Source organism: Triticum aestivum, chromosome 7A (assembly GCF_018294505.1).
Source record: "Triticum aestivum cultivar Chinese Spring chromosome 7A, IWGSC CS RefSeq v2.1, whole genome shotgun sequence".
NCBI classification, from domain to species: Eukaryota; Viridiplantae; Streptophyta; class Magnoliopsida; order Poales; family Poaceae; genus Triticum; species Triticum aestivum.
Window position 1 is genome coordinate 109,982,524 of NC_057812.1, and position 24,391 is coordinate 110,006,914.

The window sequence follows — 24,391 nt, forward strand, 5'->3', positions numbered from 1 at the left end:
CGCCCGATTGTTCGGCGGGTGGCGGCGGTGAGCAAGCCGTGGAGGAGTTCATGGTCCTTGAGGCCGGATGGAGTACGCCATCTTCGGGTCCAGGCGGGTCGACGACGACACGGGGTTCAGGCGCCAGCGGACCGTCAGGTGAGTAACTACCCAGCTTTGCTCTTGCTCACTTGCTGGCATCTTTGCTCGGCCCGGAGCATGGAGATTGATTGTCGTTTTCAGTTTGGGGAGGGGGAGGGGGTGTGGATGAGATGGGCGAGATTTTGCTGCTGATTTTCCTGTTCCGAAGGGGGTTCGAGGAGGAACAAAAGAGGAATATTCGGGTTGGGCTGATGGGTTGGTGGTTGCTGTTACAAGATGGCTGTTGCTGACTTGCTGTGTGTGTTCTTAGACTGACCGGTTCATACATACTTCCTGTGTGGCTTCATAATGCTTCACTTTGGTTCGTTAGCGAAACAGTAATCTGGTAGCGAGTCCTCCAGAAGTTGTTTGATAGCTGCGCATCTGTGATAGAGATGGGCTGCTTCAACTTCCATGAGCAGTGTAAGATTAGATTCATAAATGAGGATGAAGTAGGAAAATAATAATCTGAAATAGCCTCACACCCGCCGGTTGTGCTGACTGCTGATGAGCTGAAATGACCATGTCTAACTTCAGAATTGTTTTTACCATATTCAAATGGAGTGTTAATTCTGTTTCCATTGCCAGATTCCGTGAAGAGAGGACAAAGGCGACGATGCCTATTCACCAGAAGCAGGCTGGTCCAGCTGCTCGCAAGCTCGGCGTGGGGAACTGGGGGAAGAACAGGATCTTCGTAGCAGGACAAGACGTTCCCCACAAGAGGATCATCGACCCAACGAGCGATTTCATCTTGCTATGGAACTACGTATTCCGCGTCTCATGCTTCGTCGCTCTGTTCATGGACCCTCTGTACTTCTACGTGCCTAAAATCGTGTATGGCAAAACTTCATGCGTCGGGAAAGATAGGCACCTGGCCATCATCATCACCGTCTTCCGGTCGATTGCGGATCTCTTTTATGTCATCCAGATCGTGATAAAGTTCATGACCGCATATATTAATCCGAGCTCCAAGTCGGGGGTTTTCGGCAGAGGGGAGCTGGTTACAGATCCTAATGAAATCGCGAAGACGTATCTGAGATCTGACTTTGTAGTTGATTTAGTGGCTTCAATTCCTGTACCACAGGTATTTTTCATCCTTTCTGGTCCATTACTTGTCATTACGGGTTGGCAAACATTTGTTTGCACACTTGTTCATTTAGCACTTCTTTTTAGTGACTGATTCATTTAGCACTTACCTAGATGGCCATTTAACTGCTAAATTTTTTAAGGTGGTAAGGTCGAGTTGAGGGGCTGTTCCTCTTCCAGATGAAATAATCTGTTTTATGTGGCATAAGCACCGTGTGTATTTCGATGTCTTCACAGGCCACACCATAACAAAGAAAGGATAGGTGGCCTGGTTGGTCCGTTAAGGATTCTCTAAAGTATTATTATATCTGAAATAGAATACAAGTACAATATTAGTTCCCATAGTTCATGATCAACAAAAGTGAAATATTGTTTAGTTGAATTCTTCATGCAAGTAGCTGTCAGGTACTAATATAGGTGCAGACAATGAACTTTTTTGTAACGATAGAAAAAGGCATGCTCTGTTTTCTTATTACAAAAGCAGAAAATTCTGAACTGAACGCTGCAGTAAATTAATGATATGCTGCATTTGTATTATGTGGTTTTGCTATCTGTTGAACTGGATGCCAAAACATAATTCGTCCTAATATTGGTCACTACTTTTCAATTTTGTGTGTCTCTGATATGCTTGCTTTGATGGCAAGATTATTCCTTTATCGAACATAAAAGTAGTGGATCTCAACTTCCTAACACCTTATCTCTATAATTGCGATTTCCTTGAGGTTAAGGAAACTGCAACAGTATACATTTATGTTATCTGACAGTTTTTCCTTTCTTTTGTTGCAGATCATTACTTGGTCCGTGATACCAGCTATTAAGTATACTTGGTCTGGGCATAATAATGACATACTGTTCCTGGCTGCTCTTTTTCAGTACATTCTGAGATTATATCTAATATCTTCCTTGAATAGCAAAATTCTCAAAGTTACTGGAGCTTTTTCAAAGACTGCCTGGCAGGGAGCTGTGTCCAATCTGCTATTATATATGACTGCCAGTCATGTACGTTATCTATTTAGTTATATGAGTTTTGTATCCAGTCTTTCTCTAGTATACTTCCTTCCAAGTTGTGGTTGCATATTTTTCATTTTACTAGCATGTGACAGGAGACTGCTTGACATGCATTTCTCCTTTTCAGGTTTTAGGAGCATTATGGTACCTGCTGTCTGTTGATCGCCAGACTGCATGCTGGCAAAAATACTGCAATGATGATGCTGGTTGCCATAATAAATACCTGTCTTGTAACGCAGAGCCAGATCCAAATTGGGCAAAGAGTACTGCTATCTTTAAAAACTGTAATGCTAGTAACAAAAGCATAAGTTTCGACTTTGGTATGTTCGAGACAGTGTTATCAAACAAAGCTCCAGGCCATAGATTCCTGAAGAAGTACTTGTATTGCCTTTGGTGGGGCTTACAAAATCTAAGGTACAGTATGACACTAGCTGAACAACACATCTTCTCATAGATGCAAAATTTTGGACATTATTCCCTACACTCTCTGATAAAGCAAGTCCCAGAGACCTTACTCTGTAGTGCTACATTCCTGAGCTGATAAATCTTAGCTTGTATAAAGATTCTATTAGTTGCTAACGTGGTATATTATTTGTTGAAACAGTTGCTATGGCCAGACTTTGAGTGTAAGTACCTATATTGGTGAGACATTGTATGCCATATTCTTGGCGGTACTTGGTCTAGTTTTGTTTGCCCATTTGATTGGGAATGTTCAGGTACTTCTACATTATAATCTACACTTATTCATGGGTGACTCTTGATTATATTACTTGCATGCCATTACCCCTTTCTCTAGTCCTTGCTTTTGTCAACCATTTTCTGATGCTGAGGCCCACTACTTGTCTAGCTTCGTATCTCTATCTTCATATGATGGCGTCGTTGTCAATTTTGCTCAAAATTCTAGGGGAGTTTTCATATCGTTAGTTATTTGCTTACCTTGGAAACTAGACATTAAGAATTTAAGATTATTGGTCAATCCGTCAATGTTTGCTGAAGTCTGCAAATAATGAGTTGCTATTGCACTTTACAACTTCTCAAATGTGTAATCTTTGACAGTAGTCCATAGCTTTAAGAACAGAGGCATGAGGTTAGAGTGTCCTTGTGCCTGGCCAATGGTGATATGCTTGGTTAACACCCATTGAATACTTAAGTATGCTCGTCAGATTAACAAAGTATCACTACAGTAGTCCATAGCTTTAAGAACAGAGGCATGAGGTTAGAGTGTCCTTGTGCCTGGTGATATACTTGGTTAACACCCATTGAATACTTATGTATGCTCATCAGATTAACAAAGTATCACTAGGCCGAGTGTTTGTCTGGACAAGGTCTTAATTCCGTGTGCACGTCCCACATAGATTCTGTATTTAAACATGTTTGCCTTTTGCTTTTGTTCTTAGAGCCAACAAATAAGTATTTAGCTGTTATGACCGGCATATTAGGTGGGCTGTGGCCCAAGTTATCTTATCGTTATTAGGGGCTTAGCCCAATTATCTTATCGGTATTAGGTCGTTTTCTTAGGAGTCAAGTAAACCTCTCTATATAAGAAGAGGAGATGTATCAATCTAATCAAGCAAGAAGCAATCAGTATTTGCTCGGCTTCCCTTAGGGAGCCGGGAGACCTAACCCTAGCCGCCTCTTGCGCCGCCGCCGCCTCTTCTCCACCACGCAAGGACGGCGCCCAGCCGCCGGCCGCCGCGCCCTCGACCTCGTCTTCCTCCATCTTTCCCCTACAATCTCCGCCCAAGAACCGGCAGAACCCTAGCTCCTAACACCTTGGTATCAGGTAGCTCGGTTCCGATCATGTCTTTGCCGCCGCCCATCCCGTCACTTCCGATGCCGACCGTCACCATTGCGCCGCTGGCCTTCTCCACCGCGCCGCTGCCCTCCCTGTCCGCGCCGTTGGTCGCATCCTCCGGCGCCGCCACCACCTAGATGATGGCGCCCTCCACCGCACCATCGGCCGCCGTCTACTCCCCGGCAGATGATGCTGCCCTGCCGTGGTATTCGGCACCTGCGGCGCCGACCGGGCCTCTACACCACCACTGGCCGCTTCAGCCGCCGCCCGCCGCCGCGCCCCAATGACAGCAGTGGCCAGCGCCGGCCCTCGCCGCGTCATCCGCGCCACCCGGGTCGTCGCCGCCACCGCCCTGGCAGCCTTGGTAGCCGCCGCACCCGGGGGCCACCGCGACGCTGGTTGGGCCGCTGCAGTCCTCGCTGCAGCTACAGCCAGCCCCCCGCCATCGCCTCGATCTGGCCACAATGGCCGGCCGCGGCCATCGCCGCGCCCGCCGCCTCCGCTGTTTCCAGGCAGCAGCTGCTGCCGCTGCCGGCGCCTCCGCCGCCCAGCACCGGGCTGACTACAACCGCGCCGGCGGGCGTGCTGATTCAGCAAGTGCGGTTCCCGCCCTCGCCGTCCCAGCTTCCGGCCTCGTTTGCCGGGACGTCACCGCCGCCGGTCTACACCATGGCCGCAGACCAGCCGACACCCTCCCTGTCGTACGCCGGGCCCTCCGGCTCCGCGGGTTTCCACGCTGGCTTCGACGGGCCACCGCTTTCCTGTGGACCACCTGTGCACATCGGACCAACGCCATCCTCTTCGCTGCTCTGTATCGTCGAGCTGTACACTCACGGCGGTCATGCTCAGACACCGCCGCGCTTCGCCACCTATGACGGGGCCGAGGACCCCCTCAATTGGCTCAACCAGTGCGAGAAGTTCTTTCGGGGGCAACGGACGCTTGCGTCGGACCGCACCTGGCTCGCCTCTTATCACCTCCGCGGCGCCGCACAGACGTGGTACTACACCCTCGAGCAGGACGAGGGCGGCATGCCCCCATGGGAGCGTTTTCGCGAGTTCTGCTTCCTTCGATTCGGACTACCGATACGTGGGAGCTGGCTGGTGGAGTTGGGCCGCCTTCCCTTCACCTCTACGGTGCAGGACTACACCGACCGCTTTCAGGCCCTGGCGTGCCACGCGTCCGGCGTGATGGCTCACCAGCGGGCCGAACTCTTCGTCGGCGGTCTGCCAGATCATATCCGCGTGGACGTCGAGCTGCAGGGACCCCAGGACCTCCAGACGGCCATGTACTACGCCCGCGCGTTCGAGCGCCGCGCGGTGGCCATCCAACAGGCATCACCGTCCCGAGCCGCTGGGCCGCCACTCTGGCCGGATGTTCCCAGGCAGGGTCGGCCTACTCAGGCTTCCGCGGCGCGCCTGTTCCGCCGGCTCACCTCGGTCGAGCTACTCGAGCGTCGCCGCCAAGGGTTGTGCTTCAACTGCGACGAGACCTACATGCCCGGCCACGTCTGCCCTCGACTCTTCTACCTGGAGGCTGCAGACTACATTGAGGAGGACGCCGTCGCCGCCGGGCTCGGCGACCTGGCCGCCCCAGCTGTCGCGGAGGTGTTTGACGCTGGTTGATCACCTCGATGAGTTCTGCAAGCGCTTCCCTGCCTTACAGCTCGAGGATGAGCTGTTTGTGCAGGCGGGGAGAAGTGTTATGACCGGCATATTAGGTGGGCTGTGGCCCAAGTTATCTTATCGTTATTAGGGGCTTAGCCCAACTATCTTATCGGTATTAGGTCGTTTTCTTAGGAGTCAAGTAAACCTCTCTATATAAGGAGAGGAGATGTATCAATCTAATCAAGCAAGAAGCAATCAGTATTTGCTCGGCTTCCCTTAGGGAGCCGGGAGATCTAACCCTAGCCACCTCTTGCGCCGCCGCCGCCTCTTCTCCACCACGCAAGGACGGCGCCCAGCTGCCGGCCGCCGCGCCCTTGACCTCGTCTTCCTCCATCTTTCCCCTACAATCTCCGCCCAAGAACCGGCAGAACCCTAGCTCCTAACATTAGCTCTTTACCTTATTAAACCAGCTCCACTATTCTATTTTATACATGCATTACTTAGATTGTATTTTTATGGGTGATGAAAACAGCTTTCCGTTTGGGTATTTACCGGAATTTTTTTCCCGAGAAAACGCAAGAGAGCTTGCATTTCATTGCTTTGGAAAGAAAGAGAGTTTGGGTTACATTCCTCCTATTACCTCTGCTCTAGTAATTAATACCAAAAAAGGCCCGTTTGTTTCAACTTCACACTTCTCAACATAATTATTTGCAACAAACAGTGGACTTATTACAATATTTTATCTGCTAGACCTACCTACAATCCATCACTGCAAGGGTTGAGGAGTGGAGAGTAAAGCAAAGAGATACCGAAGAGTGGATGAAACATCGCCAACTTCCTCCTGTACTACAGGAAAGGGTGAGAAGATTTATTCACTACAAGTGGCTTGCAACTCGAGGCGTGGACGAAGCATCTATATTGAAGGCTCTGCCTGCAGATCTTCGCCGTGACATCAACCGTCACCTTTGCTTGGATCTTGTTCGCCGGGTAAAATTAACTTTCCTACTACCTTTTGTTGTTTGAACAATTGCATACTTGGTAAACTTCACATCCATCTGATGATTGAGTTCATGGCATTACAAACCACTTGATGATCGAGTCTCACTACTTGTTTCCATATTGCTACGTTTCAGGTGCCGTTCTTCTCACAGATGGACGACCAGCTCCTGGACGCCATCTGTGGGCGCCTGGTCTCCTCCCTGAGCACGAAGGGCACGTACACGGTCCGCGAGGGCGACCCGGTGACCGAGATGCTCTTCATCATCCGCGGCAAGCTGGAGAGCTCCACCACGGACGGCGGCCGGACGGGCTTCTTCAACTCCATCATCCTCAAGTCCGGCGACTTCTGCGGCGAAGAGCTGCTCGGATGGGCCCTCGTCCCCAGGCCGACCGTCAACCTGCCATCATCCACCAGGACGGTGAAGGCGCTCGTAGAGGTGGAGGCGTTCGCCCTCCAAGCCGAGGACCTCCGGTTCGTGGCCAGCCAGTTCAGGCGGCTCCACAGCAGGAAGCTGCAGCACACCTTCCGGTACTACTCCCACCACTGGAGGACCTGGGCGGCCTGCTTCATCCAGGCCACCTGGCGCCGCCACAAGCGCCGTCGGCTGGCCAGGGACCTCATGATGAGGGAGTCCTTCTCCTCCATGAGGTCGTATGAGGATGGCGATGGCGGTGGCTCCTTCGCCGAGCACGGTCGGGCGGCGAAGATCATGGCCGCGGCCAGGAAAGGGTCGGATGGCCACCGGGAGCTGCCTAAGTTCAGGAAGCCCTCCGAGCCGGACTTCTCGGTGGAGCACGACGACTAGGAGAAGAAGGTTGATATATTATTGTTTGCCACGACGGCGATCGCTGATCGCGGACTGAGGCGCCCTTTGCGATGATCTGTAAATATGAAGCTGAGTTTGGGGCTCAAGCTCACTGGTGACTGACTGCTCATCTCAGGGAAATGCTCAAGCTAGATTTGGGGCAGGGTAGACTGGTTGGCTTCTGGGGTTTGGGTTTGGGAACGGTAGGACAGTGCTGTAGGATTAGCTTTAGGATGCTCATATTGTACATCCAGATGTAATTATGTTTGAGTTATTCTTGTGACCTCAAAGGGGCACACTGCTGCTTGTATTGACTGGGCGATCAGATTGTGAGTGGGGTGTGTGGGTGTGTGTGTGCATTGGTTTGTTCTATTATTTCTATAGCCTGGTTTTTCATTGGCTTGGTCATGTCTTTCTCCCTCTTTATCGAAAAATGCCTTTCTCCCTCAACTGCTGGTGCTGGGTTGGTTTAACAGTGAGATCCTGAGCCCTCAGGTGGATTCGCTGCTATTCGGGCGCGCTGTACAACTTTGATGTAAAAATGTCCTTGCACAGCAACCACAACAATTTTGCTTTTCAGCAGGGAAAATCTTATGTTTGAGATGGCAAATTATGTTGTCACGAGCATGGTAATTTCGTTCAGCAAACATGGCAAATTATGTTGTCGCGAGCATGGCAATTTCCTTGGGTGAACATGGCAAATCCTAGCAAGAAACGTGCGTCAAAGGTTTGTAGCCCGGACATCATATTTGCCATGCCTACAAATGTGACGTCAGATTTGTAGCCCGGATACGACGTCCATGGTGAGCTTATCAAGTGTAAGGTTTGGCCAATCTCATCAGAGATAGCCACAAAGCATAAGCCAGGAGTTCACATGCACGAACCTGGCGGAAATGGGACAGCCATAAATGATCAGAACACATCCTTGCAATCATCAGTGTAGCAAAAGGTGAAGCTATGCTTTGCTATCTTTGCCCAGAACGATTGGCATTTTGACAACATCGTTCATGCCATCCACAGAGCTCACATGTTTGCATGCATGTTTCTCAACAAAGGGAAAAAAAAAGTGCAGGTCTGTTTCTCTTCAAATGAGTGAACCTTTCGGGGTAAAACCCACTGATAATCTTGCAAGTACAACTGATAGGGAAAAAGTACAGTACAGTGTGGTAATGATTCATCCCAACATTACAGTTACTTGATTCCCTGAGATCACTCCCCTATGGACTATGATGCTGCTGATAAACACACGGTGCTATTTATAAAAGTTAAAAGGAGAAAAGAAAAGGAACAACTTTGTACCTTCCTCTGCGCCAAATAGCGCTGCTGATGGATGGCGTCCAGAAAAAAATAGATTTATTGTCTCCTTTTAAGAATGTGGTGTGACTACATAAGTTATATCGAGCGCTGACCCGGCGCTGCTGCTACTTGTGCGGATGCGACTCTTCGTCGGGTGCGACCCTTCGTGGCAGTTTCTTCTTCTGCGTGTACTTTGCGTAGGAATACCACACGCCACCGAACGTGTTGATCACCAGCCCGGTGACGTTGAGAGCGTGCACCTTGACGCCTCCCAGCACCATGAAACCCAGGGTCTGAAAGGTCAACGATACAAACATGGCATCAGATGCTTAAGTTCTACAAGGTCGGAGCTAAAGCACATCATAGACTGATAGACATACCGTGGACCCGACGCCCTTGAGAACTCCTACTATCGTGGTTGTCAGGGCAGAGTTTACGATTGTGCACCAGAACATGGTGTAATTGAGAACGATACCCATCACCAGTGAAATCAGAAGAATAACACTGAATGATGCAGAGGCTGTCTGCATTTCAAGAGATAACGGATAAGTATCTTGGAACAGAGCAAACTAGAAAGCATCTGATGCAGAAACAAACGATCAAGATCTAAGTCATATTATATTTACTAACATTTAAGTGCCAGTCCATCTGATCTAGAATCCTAGTGTGAATGGTTACGCAGTCATGAGCTAAAGGGGATCCGAACAAAGCACAAAAAGATTGCCATCTTATATGTGCTAATGAAGTTTGATAAACCTATACCCATTACAACTTACTAACCTTTTCTGACAGAACTGAAAGAGAATGGGGGAATTCTCCGGTTGCAACAATGATGAAAAACAGAAATGGAATCGACAATATGCTGTTATAAAACATCAACTCCATTGAGGAAAGACCATCATCTGCGCCTGATTTCTCCACCAGAATCAAATACATCGTCTGTATACACACTATGTCAGTTAGAACTATAGCCAATTCTTGTGTGTGTGTGTGTGTGGTGTTAACCAGATTACAAAAGCTAACCTGGAAGAAGACCGATATTAGAGCCATACTGTATCCATACAAGTCAAAAGAAAAATCTCCAAGTGCTGCAACAAGGACGCCTAAGGCGGTGCAGACAACCGAAAGCGACACCTAAAACAATTTGCAGAGATGAGGAAGTGCTTCTAGTAATAAGCCATCCCTTCCAGAGGGAAAGCTCTGCAGGCCTGTGTTTGGTTATGTGTGTAGATGGAAAAAAGGAAACCACTGCATGAGGGAAAACATTTTTACCTGTGTTGATGGCTTCCCCTTCCCCCTTAAGAACCCAGACACCAAAACGGCAAGGGGTGTGAGCCTCTTAATTGCAATATACATAGGGATGTTAACCCCTTTCAAGCTTGCCAGAGCAAATGCGACATTTGCATTATAGAAAATTGACACAGGAAGAAGCTTCTTTGCTGTTGCCATGCTGAGATCTTTCCTTTTATACATTCCTAGAACTTGCCCGAAATGTATGAAAAGTGCGGTAGCTAATTGCTGTTGCAATAAACGAGAAAGTGAACAACCCAACCAGGCTTAGAAAAACATATAAAGAAGTAACGTTTTTATCGGCATTCGTCGGTAATGCTCAGTCATACCTGTAAAGTGAGGAGGGTCATGGAGTGAACATACTGCATAATAACCGCTTTGTTGACGAAAACCATCGCCATAGATGCAACTCCATATGAAAAGGCCGAAGATAAGCTGCAAGAGCATATAAATGGAGAAATGGTCAGGCGCCCCTAACGGCTGATGCATTTCTCATTCCATCCTGATCTTGACAGTAGATGTACAGAAAATCCCAATCTTTCTCCTCTACACAATCTAGCAGCAGGTGACAGACTTAGTTTGGATAGTACAAGAGAAGAGTCACCAGGCCTCTCTGACTCTGCATATGCAGGTCCCCTGTAGGCAGTAGGCACAAGAATGTTTAATTGTTCTTAGTAGATTAATTAAGTAAACCAGGAACGCAACTTGTTCGTTGTTCTTTACCAGTGCTAGTAGCCCCACACATATGATTTAACAAACAATTGCCCTGTACACGCACTGTGTCATATACTATCAATTGTTTATAGAAAACTAGAATATCAGGCAGCCAGATAGGTCGACCTACACAACAATTTGGATAGTAAAGACCAAAGATTCCATCCAGTTTTTCAGGTAGTGTCAAACATTTCAGTGGAGCCAGCCAGCCATATTTGTGAGGTGAAAAGTAGATTGTGTAGTAAGGCTCCATCCAGTGTTTCAGATAGTCCCAACATTTCAATGAAAACTAAGCATATTTCTCAGGTGAAAGCTAGAGCGCCACACTCAAATCCAAATCCTATCCCCCAGCCCAGCCTACAAAAGAACCCCCTCTCGCCTCCGCCATGAGCCGCGTCCAGAGTCACCCAAGAAGTACCCATTTGCCACTGCTGAAATCAGGGTGTCGCACCCAAGAAGTGACAGAAACCACCCGAATCCGCGCACAGCTTTCGCCCCAGGACGGCGAGGTGAAATTTCATTCCAGGATACGGGAAGACGGCGGGCGGGATGTGACAGGAGGAAGGGGGGATGGAGCAGGCGAGGTCGCACCTGAGGAAGGAGCTGGGCTCGCCGGCCTCCAGCCCCATCGCGCGCCTCCGGCGAAGCCGATCCCCCCCGCTCCCGCCGCGCGCGTGCTTCGGGGACTTCTGCTCTGGCGCGGCCCGGGCTCGATCTGGCGCGTGGGATGGGAGAGTGGGCCTCGAATCTGACGGGGCTGTGTGTGTGGCCGTGTGGTGGATTTACCCGGGGGACTCCATTACCGAACGACCTGGTTATTAGTCCGTTGATCGCCGTTGATTGACTACCGCCGCGGGCGTGACGGGGAAGTGATGCGCTCTCCTTTCCACGCCACGAAGCGGTGCATCGCAAGCAAGTCCTACGGTGCTGACATCTGAAGCAAATTAATGCCATGAACGGTTAGTCCACAAACTAAAATATTGCATATCTTTTTTTTAGAATAAATATTGCATATCTACCACATTTGATTCGGCGACAGAGGGTAATTCTTTGAAGTGAAACGACCCCACCAGGGTTCAAGTCCCTGTGCTTGCATTTTTTTAGATTTATTATTATTTCAGACTCCTCAACAATGCTGGTTCAGTGGGAGGAGATGTTCCTGTCGACTGTGAGGCATGCGTGCGTGCTTTCATAGAAGGCGAGTGTATGTGTGTATGTGGGTATCTACGATTGTACGTGTTAAAAAAACGAGTTGCCGATTTGTTGAAGTGATATACACTTTGAGGGGAAAATGGTTTAGAAAGTAAAAGAAGGACCAAAACGGATGCAAGATTTTTCTGCGAGGTTTATACACCTCTCCCTCTCTCTCATTCTGGTGCTCGTAGTCACCACCGTCGTCTCTCTCCGAGATCACCATACTCTCTTCTCGCTCACGTGCGGGGTGGACTTGAGTTGCACAACGGCATCATCGACCCAGGGCGGAGACAAACCCAGGCACGTCGGGCCACGACCCGGGGCGCGAGCGCTGCACGCAGGCTTTGGGCACCGCCGCACAATGTCCTGCTGCTACAGTACACCTAGGCAGGCCCGGGGCATGGCCTAATCCTGCCTCCTCCCGTGACCGAGGTGATGGCCGGTTTGATGATCTCGGCTGAGCAAGGTCCACGGCTACAAGCAGGACTTCGCCACTAATTGCACCAATTAATGTTGACGAGGATACGAAGGATGGAGCTGGAAATGGACTCCAGAGAGAAGGATCTCTGGGTTGGACGAGCCGAGAATCGGCAGAAGGGCGAACCAAAGGGAAGTGATGCGCTCCCCTTTCCTTTCGACGCCGCGCACGCGGTGGCTCCTAAATTCCACTCCTCCACACGACTGAGCGGTGCATCACAAGCAAGTCCTACCCTGCTCACATGACACCCGAAACAAATTAATCCCTCCCCTCGAGGGAAATGCGCTGGTCTATAATAAGCTCGGATGGCACGGACGCTTATTCCACAAGCTAAAATATTGCATATCTAGCACCGTTGATTTGGTGAACCAAGCGTAAATCAGATGGTTAGATTCTTTGCGGTGGAACCAACCTACCATGGTTCAAGTCCCGATGATCGCATTTTTTGAATTTATTACAGACTTTCTGACGATGCTCGTTTACACTAGTAGAAAAATGGCCATTTGTCCCGGTTCGTAAGGCCCATCTGTCCCGGTTGGCGAACCGGGACTAAAGGGTCGTTAATAATGCTCTAGGACTTTAGTCCCGGTTCTTACATGAACCGGAACAGATGGACCTCCACGTGGCCGCTGCGGCGAGCCCAACCGGGACCAAAAGGCATCAACGCGTCAGCAGCTAGCAAGAGCTGAGGTTTTTGTTTTTTTGAAAGGGGGTGGTTTAGGGGTTTTGGAGGTTAATTTAGATTGTTAGCTAGTTAATATAGAGAAGTGTCCTCTCTTATCTCCGTGCTTGATTTACCAACGCTAATGCTATGCCTAAACATGGCTTAGATTGAAGTGAAGGCAATATGTGGTGCATGTCAAAAGTAATACTAATCCTAACTTGATCGTAGGATTAGTATTACTTTTGACATGCACCACATATTGCCTTCACTTCAATTCAATCCATGTTCATTTCACCCACTGATATATAATAACTCTTCATGCTCGCATCATGCATCATCATAATAACAAGTCCTATTAATCATCATCATACAACTTCTACTCGTTATTAATAACAAGTCATACGATCATCATTCTCATAGTCATCGAACCAACCCTACTTAATTGTTCTTAGCACATGATCATCAGTATTAGGTAGGACCTAAATACCCTTTTAAAGGTAAAATAGCATAAAACAATATAGACCCTGACTCTCCATTATGGAGAATGGAGATCATCATGTCTGTAATTCTTGTGCTTCGCTTCCTTTTGCTTCCAAAAACCTTCTTACGACTATCCATACATTTTTTCCATTCTTTGATTAGCATGTCTCCACTTCTTTTAGAAATCCGGTATGGATAGTTCAAATTCTTAGGATGATCTGGATGTATGTTCAAAACATCAAGCCTACCTTTCTGATACATCAAATGAGGCACACAATCCATCGGGATTTTCTGTTAAAAAATATAGTAATAACTTCATAGTTAGCAATGATGTACTAGTTTTAGAAGTACGCAAAAGATGCACGGATGTCATAATAGTAAAAAATCTTATCAGGGTATCTCCATGGTAGTTACCGTGGTTCAACACGTGCACTAGTGGCACGTATTGACCATAATGTTGAGGAGTTTGATTGTAGATATTGTAATTTTCGATATTAGTACAAAATGCGATCAGATGATTTATCTCCTAATAAGTTAATTCGGAGTCATCGTTGTAGTGGGTTTTGTCTACCATCTTCCGCACATTCTTTGAACAATGAAATAAGCTGTTAATGAAAATAAGTTGTCAACTATTTTGAAATAAACAATATAAATTAGTTAATAACTATGTTTGAGAAATTCACATAGTGGTAGAATTGGAGGCGTATCAACAAAGACCCAAATGTCCATATTGTCTTGCTCGATTTCAGGATCACGAAGATCCATGGTGACAAGCATATCCTCATGAAAACCATACATCTTGCAAAAGTTCTTCCCATTTTTTGCAACCAAAATGGGTTACGCTCTCAGAATTGTACAGTTTTACTTCGAAATTCATACCATGATGGGTCCTTAGGTGAGTTTTCTTTGTTTCCATCCTTTCATGGTCTTCAAAACCCATCCTCTCCAAGACATAGCGTCTTGCATGGCATGGGATAAAGCTAGTCGAATTGTAAAATATGAAAATTACATGCTGAAATAGTTGAAGTCGTGCTTAATTACGAAAAAAACACTTGTCATCGTTGCGTACCGTTTCAACATCGAAGGTCTCCTCGAGCTTAATGCTGAAGCGCCGATCTTCGTCTAGGTGAGGCCTGTCGCACAGACCTCGGTCGTCGTGGCACCAGTCGCACTCCCCCGGGAGACTTTCGTCGTCCGAGTACGACATTTCCTATGTTCATAATTCAAATATTAAACTTCTACATCATATGAGCATTCAAACTTGATGGCCATTACATTTCAATGGTTGAAAATATGAGCAAAAACATTTCAAAATATCTTATAGGACTTATATTGACATGGAGATTTGGCTGGTCTCACCTCGAGGTTGGAGGGGGGTCGGTGACGGGGACGACATCGGGGATGATGGAGGGGGCTCCTAGATTTCTGCAAAAACAAAAACCCTATAAGCTATCAACTAATCAAATGCATACGCCTTGCACAGTGCTCTCCAATTTTAGCATTCAAAGTAGGAGTAGTTTTTCCAATTTGAGCATTCAATAAGCAAAACCAAATCGTAAAATAAAGTAGTATTGAAATTAGCATGCATTCAATTATAAGCAAAACTACATCATCTCTTGCCTCCATACATCGTCGAATATTATCACTAATACACCTCGAATACTATCATAAATATAACATCGCTAATACAGCTAGAACCATAGCGCCCGACGGGTATCGACGCGGGTGGTGGACACCCAAAGAGAAGGAACCATCATAGGATCATAGCTCCAGTGAGATCCCTGAAGAACCTGCCAGGTATTGTCGAACCTGCCCTCCAACGCATCCATGTAGCGACGGACGTGCTCGTCCTCCTCGCTGACACGGTGACGTACCACCTCTGCGGTGTCCGGAAGCCTCAGCACCATCACTGGCCCACGCGACTGCCACCAAACAAGGATCGGGTCAACGACGGGCTGTCTCCTCACCAACCTACGCCCCCGGAAGGTAGCACCTGAAGGAAATATGCCCTAGAGGCAATAATAAAGTTATTATTTATTTCCTTATTTCATGATAAATGTTTATTATTCATGCTAGAATTGTATTAACCGGAAACATGATACATGTGTGAATATATAGACAAACAAAGTGTCACTAGTATGCCTCTACTTGACTAGCTCGTTGATCAAAGATTGTTATGTTTCCTAGCCATAGACAAAGAGCTGTCATTTGATTAACGGGATCACATCATTAGGAGAATGATGTGATTGACTTGACCCATTCCATTAGCTTAGCACTTGATCGTTTAGTATGTTGCTATTGTTTTCTTCATGACTTATACATGTTCCTATGACTATGAGATTATGCAACTCCCATTTACCAGAGGAACACTTTGTGTGCTAGCAAACGTCACAACGTAACTGGGTGGTTATAAAGGTGCTCTATAGGTGTCTCCGAAGGTACTTGTTGGGTTGGCGTATTTCGAGATTAGGATTTGTCACTCCGATTGTCGGAGAGGTATCCCTGGGCCCACTCGGTAATACACATCACTTAAGCCTTGCAAGCATTGCAACTAATGAGTTAGTTGCGGGATGATGTATTACGGAACAAGTAAAGAGACTTGCCGGTAACGAGATTGAACTAGGTATTGAGATACCGACGATCGAATCTCGGGCAAGTAACATACTGATGACAAAGGGAACAACATATGTTGTTATGCGGTTTGACCGATAAAGATCTTCGTAGAATATGTAGGAGCCAATATGAACATCCAGGTTCCGCTATTGGTTATTGACCGGAGTCGTGTCTTGGTCACGTCTACATAGTTCTCAAACCCGTAGGGTCCGCACGCTTAAAGTTCGATGACGGTTATATTATGAGTTTATATGTTTTGATGTACCGAAGGTAGTTCAGAGTCCTGGATGAGGTCGGGGACATGACGAGGAGTCTCGAAATGGTCGATACGTAAAGATTGATATATTGGACGACTATATTCGGACATCAAAAAGGTTTCGAGTGATTCGGGTAATTTTCGGAGTACCGGAGAGTTACGGGAATTCACCGAGGAGTAGATGGGCCTTATTGGGCTTTATGGGAAGGAGAGAGGAGAGGCTGCGCGCCCCCCAAGGCCTAGTCCAAATTGGACTAGGGGGAGGGGCGGTGCCCCCTCCTTCCTTCTCTTCTCTTTTCCCTTTCCTTCTCTCCTACTCCTACTACTTGGAAGGGCTCCTAGTTCTACTAGGAAAGGGGGAATCCTACTGAAAGCACAAGTGCTCCCTAGGTGGTTTTGGTAATTAATGTCAACATATCTCTTATTGGACTAACATTTTTATCTAGTATGTTTCAGATAAGTTCAATAGTGAAGTGGCATGGACTAGAGGATGTGAAACCCCTTCAAGATGCTAAGGACAAAGGATTCGCTCAAGCTCAAAGCTCAAGACTCTACATTTTCTATTTTAGTGATCCAAGATCACATTGAGTCTATAGGAAAAGCCAATACTATCAAGGAGGGATGAGGTGTTTCTTAATGAGGCTCTTGCTCAAATGCTTAGTGATATGCTCCAAAGCCCTCAACTACTTTCTCACATCCACATATGACCTAAACTAAAAGTCAAACTTGGCCCCACCGATTCTTCCTATCCGGCGCCATCGAGTTTCAAATGTCATAGCCACTGCCACAAACCCTAGGAAAATTGGTCTCACCGATAGGGATCTCGGTCTCACCGAGATGGGATTGCAAACTCTTTGTTGCCTATTGAAATACTTTCGGCCTCACTGAAACTTGCGATCGGTCCCACCGAGATTGCAATGTAAACTCTCTGTTTTCCCTTCGTAACGTTTCGGTCTCACCGAAATGAGCGATCGGTCCCATCGAGTTTACCTGACCAACTCTCTGGTTAGCTTATTACCAAAATCAGTCTCACCGAGTTTGTGTAATCGGTCTCACCGAGATTACGTTATGCCCTAACCCTAATCATATCGGTCCTACCGAGTTGCATGTCGGTCCCACCGAAAACCCTAACGGTCACTAGCTTTGCTGAATCGGTCCGACCGAGTTTAACCATTCGGTCCCACCGAGTTTGGGAAGTTATGTGTAACGGTTAGATTTTATGCGGAGGCTATAAATACCCCTCCACCTCCTCTTCATTCGTGGTGAGATCCATCAGAATGAACCTACACTTCCAACTTACTTTTTCTGAGAGAGAACCACCTACACTTGTGTTGAGACCAAGATATTCCATTCATACCATATGAATCTTGATCTCTAGCCTTCCCCAAGTTGCTTTCCACTCAAATCTTCTTTCCACCAAATCCAAATCCTGTGAGAGAGAGTTGAGTGTTGGGGAGACTATCATTTGAAGCACAAGAGCAAGGAGTTCATCATCGACACACCATTTGTTACTTCTTGGAGAGTGGTGTCTCCTAGATTGGCTAGGTGTCACTTGGGAGCCTCCGACAAGATTGTGGAGTTGAACCAAGGATTTTGTAAGGGCAAGGAGATCGCCTACTTCGTGAAGATCTATCGCTAGTGAGGCAAGTCCTTCATGGGCGATGGCCATGGTGGGATAGACAAGGTTGCTTCTTCGTGGACCCTTCATGGGTGGAGCCCTCCGTGGACTCGCGCAACCGTTACCCTTCGTGGGTTGAAGTCTCCATCAACGTGGATGTATGATAGCACCACCTATCGGAACCACGTCTCAAAACCTCCGTGTCTCCAAATTGCGTTTGCACACTCCAATCCCATCTCTTTACATTCTTGCAAGTTGCATGATTTACTTTCCGCTGCTCATATACTCTTTGCATGCTTGCTTGATATGTATTGTGTTTGTTAAACTTGTGCCTAAACTCCACTTCAACTTAAGAAAATTAAAAACTGCAACTTTTAGCACTTAGTGTCTAATCACCCCCCTCTAGACACCTCTTCTTGATCCTTTCAATTGGTATCAGAGCTTTGGTCTCCATTGCTTTGGTTTAATCACCATTGGAGGAAGATGGATGTGTCTACTTTGGGGAGTCTTAGACGTAGAGTGCCTATTCTTGATGGAGAATATTTTCATGAGTGGAAAAATGAAATGCTTGAGATTTTCAATGAATATCATTTGAGCAAGTATATTGCTAGCCCTTGTGCACCTCATGTTGATCCCATGCATCCTACCCTTGATGAGTTAATTGACATGATTCGCAATCTTAGAATTGTTAATCTTATCACTAGAGGCTTGCCTAGAAACTTGATTGGATGTTTGCCTACCCTTAAGTGTGCCTACACCATATGGAAATTTCTTGAGGAACTCTTTCCAAATTATTCCTTGAAAGATCTAGATGAAATTCTCCATAAATCCATTGCCTTGATTAAGATGAATTCCAATGATCCCAAATTTGGTGACTGCTTATTTGAGCTCACTAATCTTACGAGTGCCAAAGGAGATGTTGGAATCATTAGCAATATCATTTCCAAAGCTATTAGAATTCATAAAGATAACTATAGAAATGATGATTTATCTAATGAATTACCCTCTCTAGGAATTGATCAATCACAAGATGATGTTGAACATGGATACTCTGATGAGGATGATGATGACAGTGACTATGATCTTAATGATGCAATGAGACACTTTGGCCTTATGGAAAATCTTCGCGGCTACATGGCTGGAGGAAAGGAATGGGTCCTTGATAGTGGATGTGCTGATCATATGACCGGAGATAAAGATATGTTTCGTGAGCTTGCTGAAAACGACGGCCCTCGAAAATATGTCACCTTTGGTGATAACTCAAAGGGTAAGGTGGTTAGCCTCGGTAAGGTGGCCATCTCATATGATAGCTCCATACAAAATGTCATGCTCGTTGAATCTCTTGGGTACAATTTACTTTAAGTATCTAGACTTGCTGATTTCGGTTTCAATGTCCTATTCACTGAAGTAGATTGCCAAGTGTTTCGTAGAGATAATCATAAAATAGTCTTTACCGGTATACGCAGAGGTGATCTTTACATTGTTGATTTCACTAAAAAGGCCCAACCTAGAACTTGCTTAATTGCTAAATCCTCTAAAGGTTGGTTATGGCATAGACGATTAGGTCATGTTGGTATGTGGAACCTTGACAAGCTTATTAAAGAAAATCATATCCTTGGCGTTAACGATGTCATATTTGATAAGGATAGACTTTGCAGTGCTTGTCAAGCAGGTAAACAGGTTGGAGGAAGGCATCCCGTGAAGAACGTCATGACCATGAGAAGACCACTCGAGCTACTTCACATGGATCTCTTTGGTCCAAATGCCTACAAGAGTCTCGGTGGTAACTCATTTGGACTAGTCATAGTTGATGATTTTTCAAGATTTACGTGGGTGTTCTTTCTTGATGACAAATCGCATGCCCAAAAGATCTTCAAAAACTTCACTAGGAAGGCCCAAAATCAATTTGACGTGAAGATCAAGAAGGTTCGAAGCGACAATGGAACGAAGTTCAAGAACGCAAATGTGGATACCTTTCTTGACGAAGAAGGGATTTCACATGAGTTCTCGGCTACATACACACCTCAACAAAATGGAGTTGTTGAGAGGAAGAACTGGACACTCATCGAAATGGCGAGAACGATGCTTGATGAGTACAAGACACCAAAGCACTTTTGGGCGAAAGCGGTTCAGACAGCTTGTCATGCAACAAATCGCTTGTATCTTCACAAGCTACTCGGCAAGACGACATACGAGCTCCTCACCGGTAACAAACCGCAAGTTGTATACTTTCGAGTATTCGGCTCAAAGTGCTACATTCTTGATAAACATCATCGTTCTAAATTTGCTCCTAAGTCCCATGAAGGTTTCCTACTTGGTTATGGCTCAAACTCTCACACATACCGTGTCTACAACAATTTCACCCGAAAGGTTGAAGAGACGGTAGATGTGAAGTTTGATGAATCTAATGGCTCGCAAGTAGAGCAATTGCCAGTTGATGTAGGAGACAAAGACCCTCCGGAAGCAATCCAAGACTTGTCTATTGGCAAGATTCGTCCAACGGAGGTGAAGGAGAGTACCTCGTCCGTCCAAGTGGAAGCTTCTACCTCATGGCAAGGTGAACCAAGAGTTGATACGGAAGCATCCACAAGTGGGACACACCAAGATGAAGAAAACGAGAAAGTGCACCAAGATGAATGCCAACAACCTCCTTCTCCACCATGACAAGAGAACGACAACGTCAACAACAAAGAAGGCCAAGAAGAAGAACAAGAAGAACAAGATGTTCAACCAAGATCCAAGCAAAAGCTTTCACGAGTTCGAGCAAGAATTGCTAAAGACCATCCCATCGAGCAAAATCTACAATGATATCCAAACCGGGAGAATCACTCGCTCAAAAACTCATTTAGCTAACTTTTGTGAACACTATTCATTCATCTCTAGCATTGATCCTATGAAAGTTGAAGAAGCTTTGGAAGATCCGGATTGGATAAATGCCATGCATGAAGAGCTACACAACATTGAGAGAAATCAAGTTTGGACAATAGTTGAGAAGCCCAACAACAACCACAACATCATCGGTACCAAATGGGTGTTTTGCAACAAGCAAGATGAAGATGGACAAGTAGTTTGCAACAAAGCACGTCTCGTCGCCCAAGACTACACTCAAGTCGAAGGTATGGACTATGGTGAGACATATGCCCCCGTTGCTAGACTTGAGTCCATTCGCATCTTACTTGCCTATGCTAATCATCATGATATCACCTTGTACCAAATGGACATTAAAAGTGCTTTTCTAAATGGTGAAATTGAGGAGGAAGTTTATGTTAAGCAACCTCCCGGATTTGTCAATCCTAAGAAACCTAATCATATTTACAAACTTCACAAAGCTCTTTATGGTCTTAAACAAGCTCCTAGAGCATGGTATAAATGCTTGACCAAGTTCCTCATTGAAAAAGGCTTTGAAATTGGAAAAATAGATTCTACTCTTTTTACTAAAAGGGTTAATGTAGAACTATTTGTATGCCAAATTTATGTCGATGATATTATATTTGGATCAACTAACCCTCATTTTAGTGAAAAGTTTGGAAAGCTAATGTCGGAGAAGTTTGAGATGTCGATGATGAGTGAACTCATATTCTTTCTCGGTTTGCAAATCAAGCAAACTAAGGAAGGCACCTTTGTATCTCAAACGAAGTACACCAAGGACTTATTCAAGAAGTTCAATATGCAAGAATGCAAAGGTTAAGAGGTGAATTGAACACCATTGATGCTTCAAACTGTTGGGGAACGTTGTAGAAAACAAAAATTTTCCTACAGTTTCACCAAGATCCATCTATGAGTTCATCTAGCAACGAGTGATAGGATTGCATCTACATACCTTTGTAGATCACGCGCGGAAGCGTTCAAAGAATGGGGATGAGGAAGTCGTACTCGACGTGATCCAAATCACCGGAGATCCTAGCGCCGAATGGACGGCACCTCTGTGTTCAACACACGTACGGTCAGCGTGACGTCTCCTCCTTCTCGATCCAGCAAGGGGGGGAGGAGAGGTTGATGAAGATCCAGCAGCAAGACGGTGTGGTGGTGGATGCAGGGGTCACCGCAGCAGGGCTTCGCCATTCTACTACGAGAGGGAGAGGTGTAGCAAGGGAGAGGGAGGCGCCAAGACTCAAGGGGTCGGCTGCCCCTCCCTCCCCCCTTTATATAGGCTCCCCTAGGGGGGCGCCGACTCTAGGAGATGGGATCTCCTAGGGGGGGCGGCGGCCAAGGGTGGAGTAGCCCCCAAGGCAAGTGGGGCGCCCCCCCCACCCTAGGGTTTCCAACCCTAGGCGCAGGGGGTGGGCCAAGGGGGTGCACCAGCCCACTATGGGCTGGTTCCCCTCCCCACTTCAGCCCATGGGGCCCTCCAGGATGTGTGTCCCCACCCGGTGGACCCCCGGGACCCTTCCGGTGGTCCCGGTACAATACCGGTGACCCCCGAAACTCTCCCGATGGCCGAAACTGCACTTCCTATATATAATTCTTCACCTCCGGACCATTCCGGAACTCCTCGTGACGTCCGGGATCTCATCCGGGACTCCGAACAACTTTCGGGTTACTGCATATTCATATCTCCACAACCCTAGCGTCACCGAACCTTAAGTGTGTAGACCCTACGGGTTCGGGAGACATGTAGACATGACCGAGATGGCTCTCCGGTCAATAACCAACAGCGGGATCTGGATAACCATGTTGGCTCCCACATGCTCCTCGATGATCTCATCGGATGAACCACGATGTCGAGGATTCAAGCAACCCCGTATACAATTCCCTTTGTCAATCGGTATGTTACTTGCCCGAGATTCGATTGTCGGTATCCCAATACCTTGTTCAATCTCGTTACCGGCAAGTCACTTTACTCGTACCGTAATGCATGATCCCGTGACTAGACACTTGGTCACTTTGAGCTCATTATGATGATGCATTACCGAGTGGGCCCAGAGATACCTCTCCGTTATACGGAGTGACAAATCCCAGTCTTGATCCGTGTCAACCCAACAGACACTTTCGGAGATACCCGTAGTATAACTTTATAGTCACCCAGTTACGTTGTGACGTTTGGTACACCCAAAGCACTCCTACGGCATCCGGGAGTTACACGATCTCATGGTCTAAGGAAAAGATACCTGACATTGGAAAAACTCTAGCAAACGAACTATACGATCTTGTGCTAAGTTTAGGATAGGGTCTTGTCCATCACATCATTCTCCTAATGATGTGATCTCGTTATCAATGACATCCAATGTCCATAGTCAGGAAACCATGACTATCTGTTGATCAATGAGCTAGTCAACTAGAGGCTTACTAGGGACATGTTGGTGTCTATGTATTCACACATGTATTACGATTTCCGGATAACACAATTATAGCATGAATAAAAGACAATTATCATGAACAAGGAAATATAATAATAATCCTTTTATTATTGCCTCTAGGGCATATTTCCAACAGTCTCCCACTTGCACTAGAGTCAATAATCTAGTTACATTGTGATGAATCGAACACCCATGGAATTCTGGTGTTGATCATGTTTTGCTATAGGGAGAGGTTTAGTCAACGGATCTGCTACATTCAGGTCCATATGTACTTTACAAATATCTATGTCTCCATCTTGAACATTTTCACGAATGGAGTTGAAGTGACGCTTGATGTGCCTTGTCTTCTTGTGAAACCTGGGCTCCTTGGCAAGTGCAATAGCTCCAGCGTTGTCATAGAAGAGTTTGATCGGCCCCGACGCATTGGGTATGACTCCTAGGTCGGTGATGAACTCCTTCACCCAAATTGCTTCATGCGCTACCTCCGAGGCTGCCATGTACTCCGCTTCACATGTAGATCCCGCCACGACGCTCTGCTTGCAACTGCACCAACTTACTGCCCCACCATTCAAAATATACACGTATCCGGTTTGTGACTTAGAGTCATCCAGATCTGTGTCGAAGCTAGTGTCGACATAACCCTTTACGACGAGCTCTTCGTCACCTCCATAAACGAGAAACATTTCCTTAGTCCTTTTCAGGTACTTCAGGATATTCTTGACCGCTGTCCAGTGTTCCTTGCCGGGATTACTTTGGTACCTACCTACCAAACTTACGGCAAGGTTTACATCAGGTCTGGTACACAGCATGGCATACATAATAGAACATATGGCTGAGGCATAGGGGATGACACTCATCTCTTCTATATCTTCTGCTGTGGTCGGACATTGAGCTGAGCTCAATTTCACACCTTGCAACACATGCAAGTACCCCTTCTTAGACTGATCCATATTGAACTTCTTCAATATCTTATCAAGGTATGTGCTTTGTGAAAGACCTATGAGGTGTCTTGATCTATCTCTATAGATCTTGATGCCTAATATATAAGCAGCTTCTCCAAGGTCCTTCATTG

At 46.5% G+C, this 24,391-nt stretch overlaps 2 protein-coding genes across 2 annotated transcripts; one reads left to right on the forward strand and one right to left on the reverse strand.

The window, feature by feature from the left end:
• On the forward strand, positions 1-7,815 carry LOC123148903 (cyclic nucleotide-gated ion channel 17). The gene is made up of 7 exons (XM_044568425.1): positions 1-138; positions 709-1,204; positions 1,993-2,205; positions 2,342-2,628; positions 2,819-2,930; positions 6,365-6,601; positions 6,748-7,815. The coding sequence occupies exons 1-7, from the start codon at positions 68-70 to the stop codon at positions 7,417-7,419; spliced, it is 2,088 nt and encodes a 695-aa protein (XP_044424360.1). The 5' UTR covers positions 1-67; the 3' UTR covers positions 7,420-7,815.
• A 660-nt stretch (positions 7,816-8,475) lies between these two features.
• On the reverse strand, positions 8,476-11,613 carry LOC123151505 (UDP-galactose/UDP-glucose transporter 7). The gene is made up of 7 exons (XM_044571201.1): positions 11,311-11,613; positions 10,335-10,440; positions 9,988-10,233; positions 9,739-9,849; positions 9,496-9,654; positions 9,096-9,239; positions 8,476-9,008 (listed from the first exon to the last, which is right to left on the reverse strand). Exons 1-7 carry the CDS (start codon positions 11,346-11,348, stop codon positions 8,841-8,843), a joined length of 972 nt encoding a protein of 323 aa, XP_044427136.1. The 5' UTR covers positions 11,349-11,613; the 3' UTR covers positions 8,476-8,840.
• Between the last annotated feature and the right edge of the window lie 12,778 nt (positions 11,614-24,391).

Coding starts and splice junctions, on each gene's coding strand:
- LOC123148903 (XM_044568425.1), top strand. CDS start 68: ATGGAGTACGCCATCTTCGGGTCCAGGCGGGTCGACGACGACACGGGG. Junction 2,206..2,341: donor TATATATGACTGCCAGTCAT/GTACGTTATCTA, acceptor TCTCCTTTTCAG/GTTTTAGGAGCATTATGGTA. Junction 2,629..2,818: donor TGGGGCTTACAAAATCTAAG/GTACAGTATGAC, acceptor TTGTTGAAACAG/TTGCTATGGCCAGACTTTGA.
- LOC123151505 (XM_044571201.1), bottom strand. CDS start 11,348: ATGGGGCTGGAGGCCGGCGAGCCCAGCTCCTTCCTCAG. Junction 9,655..9,738: donor TAATATCGGTCTTCTTCCAG/GTTAGCTTTTGT, acceptor GTGTGTATACAG/ACGATGTATTTGATTCTGGT. Junction 9,240..9,495: donor TTTCAGTTCTGTCAGAAAAG/GTTAGTAAGTTG, acceptor CTTGAAATGCAG/ACAGCCTCTGCATCATTCAG.